This window comes from Neospora caninum, chromosome III, assembly GCF_000208865.1.
Source record: "Neospora caninum Liverpool complete genome, chromosome III".
Lineage (NCBI taxonomy): Eukaryota > Apicomplexa > Conoidasida > Eucoccidiorida > Sarcocystidae > Neospora > Neospora caninum.
This window is the reverse complement of record NC_018388.1, coordinates 302326-312283: the sequence shown is the minus strand read 5'-3', so window position 1 is coordinate 312283 and position 9958 is coordinate 302326. Positions and strand designations below refer to the sequence as shown.

The 9958-nt window shown below is 57.1% G+C and overlaps 1 protein-coding gene across 1 annotated transcript; it reads left to right on the top strand.

Moving 5' to 3' along the window:
* Positions 1 to 3488: 3488 nt before the first annotated feature.
* NCLIV_007290 (putative protein kinase) lies at positions 3489 to 9447 on the top strand (the record flags this gene model as incomplete). Its single annotated transcript, XM_003880240.1, has 8 exons — positions 3489 to 4021; positions 4418 to 4538; positions 4918 to 5052; positions 5538 to 5747; positions 6234 to 6540; positions 6872 to 7492; positions 8088 to 8478; positions 8829 to 9447. 8 exons carry the CDS (start codon positions 3489 to 3491, stop codon positions 9445 to 9447), a joined length of 2937 nt encoding a protein of 978 aa, XP_003880289.1.
* Positions 9448 to 9958: the final 511 nt, after the last annotated feature.

The following is a 9958-nucleotide window of genomic DNA, read 5'->3' as shown; positions in this document are numbered from 1 at the left end:
CAGGCAATTGATAATGAACTTCAGGAGCTACCCGCGAAGCTGCAGAGCCTGGACATCTCCGGGAGGAAGAGAGAGCGTCTCTAGAAGCCGCTCGAGCAGGCAAGACTGCACATATCTCAGGATGCGTCGCGTAGATAGCACCGATTGGTGTCTTCTTCAGCTAGAACAAGGGGATTTGTCCGGGTGTGTAGACAAGAGCTGTTTTTTTAGTGCGTCGGCCGACTTCGAATTGCAAGAAGTTTGGAAATTACGCACGGTGGGAGAGGAAAGACTGGGATACTGGCCCCGCTTTCGATTCAGTATCCTTAGCTTCTCTCGTTTTTGCACCTTCACAATCCCCATTTTCGTAGACATTTAGACTTTGCTCTCTCCTCCTCAATGGAGACAACTAGCTAACTTTTTCCCTCGCTGATTTCCAGGATATGTAAACAAGAACTGCTTTATGGCTGTACCGGACCGCCCCGCGAAACCCGTGCAGCTCCAGTGGACAAAGGCAGAAGGTCAGCTTATCTGAGAGAAGCCCACACGACGCAGCAGTACGTTGAAAAAACCGCTTGGTTGTCAAAATTCCAAAGAAACCAAATACACGACAGTTTGAAAGTTGACTATGCGCGTAGGAATTAGAGCACTGCCGTACGAGCGCCCTGAAGACTCTGCGCTCCTCACGTGGCTGTCTGAACTTCTGGAGCGGTCGGTGGTTGGGTCTTGCTACTGCCGACTAGAAGACTGGAACTGCGATTTCAGTATGTGGCGCGTTGGTGTGATCTCTCGCCGTCCACATGTGAGAGAGAGGTGTCGTGTCTCGCCTCTTACTAAGCCCATCTCTTCTCTTTGCCTTCGAGTCTAGTTTGTGACACTTTTGTGCAGGCGAATAGGTTGTGAAATGCCGATCGCATCTTTTAGACTCTCTCCGTGACTCGTTCTTTTCCTTGCTTTTTCGGCCCGGGTTTCAAGTGTCCTGACCCTTAAGACGTCGCTCGGTGCCTCTCTCAAGGGTGGCGAAAACGTGGCTGCAGCCACCACCCCTCTCGCCATGCAAGTTTCAGCTTGTCTTTCTCTCTCGCAAACCTTAACGCCTTTCGACCAGAACACTTTTCGTTTCCCCTTACCATTACCGAGGCAAACGTGTTCTTAACTTGCGAATCCTCGGCTTTTTATTGAAGCTCTCTCTCTTTACCGTCATCTGTCGAACACCCGCGTCCACAGCAGTGGAGGGGTGTCTCGTCGACAGGTACAGCTCCGCGTGACCTCCCCGACCTCAGAAGACGCGAGAGACTTCGATGGAGCACCCGGAGAAACCTCAAAAACACGGGAAGACTTCTTGGGAAGGACCCCTCCTCTGAATTTGTGCTTTCTGATCGAGTGGTCTCCAGCCCCCTCGAATTTCGTGTTTTTCGGAGAAGCTGCGCAATCGCCATATTTTTCCTGCGGGGACACCGCAGCTCCCCGAGGAAGGGGAGAGGGACGCGCCCCCCGCGACACCCACATCTATGTTCACCCCTCTCCTAAATTTCCAACGACGCAGGAAACAATAAGCTGAAGCAAGGGCCGATGACTGTGAAAATTTCCTGACAATATGCAAATGCATTAAAGCTCACCGGAGCCGGTCTACTAGCAGATCCGGATCCAAATCAAACGGCGGCTCGCATGCACGAGACCCTGAGGATCTTTCTCCTCCACCCCCCCTGTCTTGTGAGTCGGAAGTGCCGAAGACCACTCCAGAAAACAGTGACATATGTGCGTGTAAAGAGTACAAACAAGACACAAACAATTTGTTTATACAGGGTGACGAAGCTTTCCCTGTGGGTTGATCCGGGAGAAGGAGAACTGTTTGGCTTGGCGGATCTCGCGCCCACGGTCCGTGGCGTCGTCGCGTCTGTGCGTGCCTGTCGGCGTCTTGTCTGAGGCACTTGCAGGGGTGTCCACAAACTCCAGTAACCGGAGCAGGCAATTGTTTTTAGAAGCCATATTCCCGTGTCTGTCAAGCATTTTCAACTTCATGTTCGCCCTACTGGGTCCTCTTTGTCTACACTTCTAGACGTTCTGATGTGTGTGCTAGCCATGGGAGCGAACTCGAGATCCTTCGCCCTGTCCCCGTTTCGCCAAATTTATCGAGATTATATGTGATGGCGATACACGCCCCAGCTACGGTTGTGTATTATATGTATTCGCAGATCGCCAACGTATATGTCGTTCAGATCCATTCGCCTTCTACGGATTTCTGCCGGGGATATCGCTGCTCGGCCGCCGCCCAGGCGTATGTAGGGACAGGAACTTTGTGTAGCGTTGCGTTTCCAGGATATGCTTTGATTGCTACCTATAACTCATGTACGCATACAGCTCACTATGTTCAACGGGTACGTTGTGATTCGTACTGATTCCGTTTCCTCCAATCTCCCCTTGACTTTGTTCGGCGCCGCGTCCGCTTAGTCATCTGGAAAGTGCCAGGCAGTCGTTTCCCCTTGTGGTGTTTTGCTTTTCCCAGGTTTAAGCCGCCACAGCTTACCTCTACGTTGTCTTACTTGTCAAGAGGAACTCCTAATTTCCGCCATGTCTTGTTAAATTCGCAACCCCGTCAATATACACGGTTATTCTTTTGAACCCCGCCGTCGTCTCCCCCCCGCCTTCTCTACACGGACGTCCACATAGGGAGATCTACTGGACCACATTCTTCTTCCCTGGTAGCCACCGATTTGCCTCCCGCTGTTTTCGTCACAGAGCTCGTGGGGAAGAACACAGGCCGCTTGATTTCCTCAAGGACCGGAAACGTTCACCCCTCGTTGGACGCGGACGCGCAGGCGTTTCAGCTCGGGTCGCTTGGTTCGTTCGCAACAAGTCGCCCCATCTCTCTCGTGGTTTTATGAACAGTCGGATGTTTTCAAGTCGTCTCCAGGTGGAAGATCGTGGACCTATCAGGTTTCCACAGCGCCCAGCATTTTGGCCACGCGGGAAGTCCTGGTCTCCCGTGTTTTGCGCGCTCGGCAGTGTTTCTTCGTCCCTTTTCTGCAGCTCAGCGATCGCCACACGGATTCTGGGCATTCGCCGTCTGGCGTCGCACAAGACCCTTTGCCGCGATAGTCTTTCGTGAGCATGGCGGATCCCGGTCCAGCAGTCGTCACAACGACAGCGCCCGCCGTCCTGGGTAGCTACACCGGAGCGGCTTTTGACTTAACCTCGCCGCCTGGTCCTGGAGCCTATATGTCGTCGTGTCACAACTCTCGAAGTGGGAATCCCCGCGTGCGCGCCGCTGGGACGTTTGCTCCCAAAGCCGGCGTGTCGTTGAAGACTCTCGCCACTGCCCAGAGTTTCCCCGGGCTCCACGACCAACCCTCAGTCGCCCTTTCTGGAGAACTCTCGACAGTGGCGTCTTTGCCCCCTGTCGGGTCGCTCTCCTCGGTCCCCGTCCAATGTTACTCCAGGGAGAGTTTGCCACATGCGCCTCACATGTCGAATGCGCTTCCCAATGGTGCTTGCCGGTCGTCAGTCACATGCGCATCCGCGCCGCCCTCGCACGCGCCAGTCGGCGCGTGCGAGGGCGCCACCGCTCTCTCAAGAGGCGGAATGATGAGAAGAACGTCCACAACCATGGTGGCATCCAACACGAGCAGCACGAGTGCACCCGCTGGTCTCTGGAGGACAGGGACAGCAGGCGCCGCTGCCACCGAAGCTCTGGGCGGGACGAGCAGCGTGAGCAGCAACGGCCACGTCTCTGTTCCACAGGAAGCAACGAAAGTGGCGGGGGTGGTAGGCGCAGTCGCAGACGCGAGCGCAGATGTTCCCGGAGCGTCCGCGCCGCAGATTCCAGCAAAACATACGCGAGCGGAGGGCTCGACGGCAGGTCTTGTTCGGATCGCCTGACCGAAAAGAAGACTTCTGTCGTTAGACAGATTCAGGATATTCGCCATCACTATGCCCTCGGCCGAAAGCTGGGCTCTGGATATACAGCCAGTGTGTATGAGGCCAAGTGCCTCGCGACCCAACAAGGTGTCGCAATCAAGGATGTCGACAAAAGCCGACAGAGGTGAGCACGAGAAGACGTGTGCCAAGTGGAGGGCGTGATTATGAAAGGCGTCGGATGAAGAAACAACTGAACTTTGAACTGCCTATATATATATATATATATCGATAGGTACATAATAACTCTCCGTGCACAAAAGTGTGCAGGCCATGAGAGACATGAAGTCGGAGAGGGAGGATTCAATGGTTTGCGAACGCGAGAGAAGGTGCATGATTCCGGCGCTCGCGGTCTGGGCAGCCGCGTTTTCAGGCTCGGGAAATCTCTTTGTCGAAACGAAAATCTCGTTTCCTTCGGCCCAATGAGCGCCTTTTGCAGGAAATGAATGTGCGCCGACAGAACTCTGGCTGTGCCGATTTGAAATGACGTACGCGCAACTTCACACTGATTGGCTCTGTTCAGGCTGATTGCATGCGATTCCTACTATCGCGCCGTCTACGAGAAGCTTGCCAAGTTGCCGCCTCATCGTCACCTTCTTCTGCCTCCCATCGCACTCCTGGAAACAGAGACACATTTCTATATCGTAAGCGTCGAGCGCGCCCGTTACCAAACGCGTGCTGCGTCAGAGGAAGAACTGTACTTGTGCTTTTTCGATCGTCTCTGTGAGGGGCTGAGTCGCCTGTTCCTTAGCTTCGAAGGCTGTAGATAGGCGTTCAGCGTTGTCAGCCGGGACTGCTCTGGGGGCAGCTTTGACGGATTCAGTGACAAGATTTAGCATCTTTCGGGCCATAAAAAAAAGAACTCCCTCCTCTGCATGCAAGACACTACGAAGGAACGTGGAGAGGACTCCACGACACTCAGACAAGGAGAAATGGAGGTCCTGCAGGTGCACAGGCCGTTGTTCGCACCACTTACTCAACCGGGTGTTGTCTCTTGTGCTGCGGCCGCGACGTGCTCGACAGGTCATGGAGAGATGCCAAGGCAGCGACATGGTGGAGTATGTGCTGAAACATCCTCCCGCTGGGATCGGGTCCACGGCCTGCAAACGTCTCCTGCATCAGCTTCTGCTGGCGGTGCACGCTCTCCACAGTCACAACGTAAGATAGACAGGGGACATGCAAAGCGTCAGTCCGAGCGTCTGCCACCACACAAGGCAGATCGCTTGGGGTAGACGAAGAAACCAATGGCGGAGGACCCAGAGAAAACACGTTTTTTTTACTGTGATACCGGGCACCGCTCTCACAGTTTTTGTTCTGCTCCTTCCCATTGGAACTTGGCCAGATCATGTACGGAGAGAAATTTCCATTGCTCTGAGTGCTGCCCCTTGTGCGTTAGCCAGTGCTGCCCAGAAGAAAAGGCGCTCCAGAGATTCCCCGTTGATCGTCTCTGCGACCGTCTACATCATGAGATGACTGGAGCAGTGCGTGTCATCGCGGGGTCTGAGAAGGATCTCTCCCCGTTGGAAGGTTGTTCCTCTCTTCGTATATCGGAATGGTTGCGTCCGATTCGGTTATGCAGATGGGCCCGATTCAGAAAGGCCTCGAGTGCGCCGTCTGTCTGTGTGCCTTTTTCCTTTCTCCAGGTTCTGCATCGAGACATCAAACTCGACAACATCATGTTTCGCTATCCCCACACGGAGTCGCAGTCCAAGAGCCGCAGCGGCAGCTCCAGCTTCAACAACGAGTTAGCACTGATCGACTTCGACATGTGTCTCCTTCTCGACCGGCCCGGCCCACCAAAACCACTCACGAACGCCAACGAGATCTCTGTCGTCGGCACGCGAGAATACATGGTGAGACAAGCCTACTTTATTGGGTCTAGGCAGATTTTCCCAGAGGGAAAAAACACGTTTCCGCACATGCACGCCACGCCGCGTTGGCCGGAGAGTCTGAGGGACAGAGTCCAAGCCTTTTTTCGTGCGACGGACAGTCGACCCCGTGAAACACCGAGACGAGTAAGAAACGCGTCTACGGGGAGAGATACTTTGCGTCTGAATGCCTGTTTGAAAGCGCATCGGCTACAGAGGATGGAGCTTCTCTCTGTGAGTGCCTTCCTCCCGCGTCTTTGCGGCAGAACCTCCGCGGCGTCAGTCCTTTGCATATAGCGACAGGGGACGCGCATTTTGCGCATCCTCCATTCCCGTCACACACCGAAAGACTCGGTTTCCGGGTTATTTCAGCAGCACGAACTGGGCGAGAACGCGTGTGGGTGGGCGAATGTACGCGCGCGCTGTTCATTGGTGCCGTCGCGGTCGTTCCTGCGTCGTGTGTCGCCTCAGGCGCCGGAGTGCTACAAGGGCCACTACAGCACGGCGTCGGATATGTGGAGCATTGGCGTGATTCTCTACGTTTTGATCGACGGGCATTTCCCGTTCGACGTCAACAACTGCAAGCAACAAACCGGCAGTGCCGCTAAGCAGGGCGCCGGAAACGGCCCAGAGAAGTCAGGAAACAGCAGTCGAGACATTCGGCGGCGGCTGCGCCAAGGCGTGCGTTTCGAGCAGAGGATCAAGGAGAGACATCCGCTGGCGGTGGATCTCGTGCAACGCCTGTTGACCTACGACCCGACGCAGCGTCTCAGCAGTGGTAAGTTGCATCGCAGCTGGCCCCTCTGGAGGTGTCCCTTTTTTAAGTGCATTTTTTTCTCTGGAGTTTGAAAGTCGACGCAGAAACGTGCGCGCACTTTCTGGGTCGGAGCACTCGACGGACCCACACTGTCGTCGTAAACTTAAGAGTCGAACAGCAGCGGGGTACGGTGGGTTTTCGGCCGCAGCAGTGAGAGAGGCTTTCGACGGGGCGAAGGGAAGGGTCGGGCGCCAGGCCACGCTCTGCAGAGGGCCTTTTGCTTTTGATACACAGCCGTCGCCTTGAGGGGAAATGCTGTCGTTTGATTTTTTCGTGCGCCTGTGGATCGCAGCGTACGACGCTCTCTGCCATCCCTGGTTGACGGGCGTGGCGCCGCCGATGCCCCGCGCGGCGGCGCCAGCCCCGGCGCTTCCCAACGCTCTGCCCAGCTGGCAGTTTGTTCCTTCTTCGGATCAGGTTCTCCCGTGCTACAGCCTTCCCCAGCAGCTCGGCCGCGCCGAGGCCTCGCAGCCGGCCTGGGGCGCCGCGAGCGGACCCGTTCCTGCAGCCGCTGCCTTGGGGTTGCCCGAGCGCAGCTCTCAAGAAGGTCTGTTTCCTCCGCGAATGGCGAGGAACGAAGACCGGAGCGCGAACGGGGGAGACAGGGCGTGTTCGTCTCGGGCCGCGAACGCGACGGGACTCGCGCAAAGTGTGCCGCAGGTCGCCGCGAAAGTGACGCTGCCGTCGCCGGGAGAGGAGTATGCGCCAGTGAAGTCGGCGGGCGTCTCAAGGGAGGCCGGGCGCAGCTCGGGGCAATACCGGGCGACGACGGCTCAACAGAAACACCTGGCTGCCGCCGCCATGCTTCTGCGCAGTCAGCCGCACATCTCTGCTTCCTTGGCCGCTTCTCTCGGTCTCCGAGACGCTGCCGATCATTCAGCTCCGTCGTTCGTCGCCGCGGGCACCGCAAACGGTGAGGACAGACGCGCCCGCATCGGTGTGCGTTTTCTTGAGAGATTGCAACGGAAAAGAGGCGATAACGAAAGGGACACACACGAGCGAGGTCGTGCATGCTCGGAAGCGCCGGCGTCTCCTCTTCTTTGTAGCCGCACGTCCGTTCCCTTGTCTCTGCAAGAAACGGTTGCAGTGCCGACGGGGTCGCCACCCGCGGATGCCGGATGGCAACACCTGCCTTCGTCCCGGCTCAGACACAGAGAGAGACTATGACCCTCCAGGTCGCGTCGCGAGAGAGCGTTTTTCTTCGATGTTCGTTGGGGAGAGAGAGAGGTGGGGAGAGATTTTTCCCCGACGCGAACTGCACATGTGTGCCTGGGGTGGAGGCCATGGGCTCCCATCCCTGGCCGACACCTTTTTTAGAGACGGCTTTTTTTTTGGCGACACAGACGAATCCAGCTTACTTTTTGTGCGTGTCAATGCCCTCTCAGTCTGGACGTGCTTGGGGTGTTTCTTCTCTTTCCTGTGGCGGTTCAAGATTGTATGAACGCTTGTGTGAGCTTTTTCGTCTCATGTCGCCTTTTTTTGCGGTGGTCTGCTTGTTTCGTTTCCAGAGATGCTTGCAGAATACACGGGTCTGTTGCCTGGCGCTGGACGACAGGACGGTTCCTCCTCAGAGTGGCTTGTCTCGGCGCTCGCCTCGACTCAGCGCGTTCCGCACGGAGAAAACTTGCCGTTCCTTTCCCTGCCTGTGGCCGCGAATGACGCGAGATGCCGGGAACCGTCGGACGCAGCGGCTGCCTCTGCACTGAGTTTCTTCACGTCGAAACCGGCGGAAATGTCGCGACAGACCGAACGCGACGTTTCCGCTGGCGTCGCCCACCTGCAGATGGCAGCTGCCGAAGGGACTCAGATTTTCGGTGCAAAACAAGATCTGCGCCTGCTCCTTCCGGGTCTCGAGGACGTTTCCAGCGTCTTCCTCGAGGCTGCGGCTGCTTCTAAAGGGTAAGTCAAGGAAAAGCCCCGGAAGAGAAGTGGGCCGTGTGGGGGCCCCCGAGGAGACGTTTTTACGGCGACTTGCAGCGAGAGAAGAGACGGACCGCGACCCTCAATCGGCGAGCGAGGCAAGCAGTCGCCAGCGGGAGGGAAGGCGGGGGAAGCGGGCGCGTGTGCATATTTCCCGAGTCGATGCACACAAGCGTGGGCGAGGGTCTCTCGGATCAGGGGCGAGAGAAAACGTGGTTTCTGGACGAAGGATCCTCCGGGGACTGGACGGTTTTTTCCTTTTACAGAGGGAGAGGCACCGTGTCGCCATGTGTTGCTTTGCCTTCTTGTCCCCTTTTCTCTGCTTTCAGCCTCGAGGCGTCTCGCGAGCCATCTGGGCCGGCAGACTTCCTTGCGCCCGCCGAAGGTTTGACGTCCGCCGCGTATTTCGCCTCGCACTCCGGACGCAGTGCTCCCGTCGTGCCTCGAATGCTTCCCAGAGGCCAGACGCCTTCGGGGGACTCCACGAGTGCGAGCGCCACCAGCATCGCTTCGGCTTCTCCGCAGTTCTTCAGTTCCTCGCAGGCGGCGCTGGGGCTGCTGCAGGGCGGCGAAGCGGCGCCGGAGTTGGCAAGCAGTCGAGGCGCGTGGCGCACGGCCGTGGCCCATCCGAGCTGCAGCGCGGACCCCGGTGTATGTACACCCGAGGGAGTTGATCTGCGGCAGGCAGGCCTGAGCGCGCTCAAGTCTTTCATGACCACGGCGCAGTGGCAGGGCCACGCGTCCGTCGGCCGACTCATGAAAGTTAATGCGCCACCGCGTGAGCCGCAGGCCGCCAAGCAAACCATCATGCGTGGAATTCCGTCGCTGAACTACATGCAGCCACCCGCTGTAGCCTGCCATCTCCCGCCTCAAGCAGTGGAGAAGGTCGGCGGCGCCCGGTTGATGTCTGCTGCTCAGCAGCCGCCGGAAGCCGTCGGGGGAATCTAAGGCTGCGACTGTGTTTCGCGCTCCGGTTGTCTTCTGCTGCGGGATGCCGGGCTGTGTTCTCGGCGTTCGCGGTCATGTACAGTATCTTGGACGCGCGGGATGTTTGCCTTCCGCGCAGGAGCTTCCTTGGCGCCTCATGCTTTTCTGGAAGCTGTCGACCCCCACAGGGACCCGCGGATTCTGGAGGAAACCCGAGGCGCACGCGCGCGCGCTCGGAGTGGATTGTTTACATTTCTCCCTGTAGATTAGAAAGAAAGAGTCACGAGGGAGGACAGAGTCTGTCTACAAACTTTTGAAGAGAGCGACGGGCCCGGGAGTACAGAGACGCGCCTCCAGACGTTTAGTAAAAAGATTTGCCCCGGCACTTTGGGCGCCATTCAGCACGTTCGTTGGCTTTTTGCGGCCGACACCTCTGCCCGTTTCGCTGTCTCTACAGCGTCTTTGGGTGTGAGAAAAAAGCAGGCGATATTGAGATTGGGTATCGCAGGACGGAGGGAGCGCGATTGTTCAA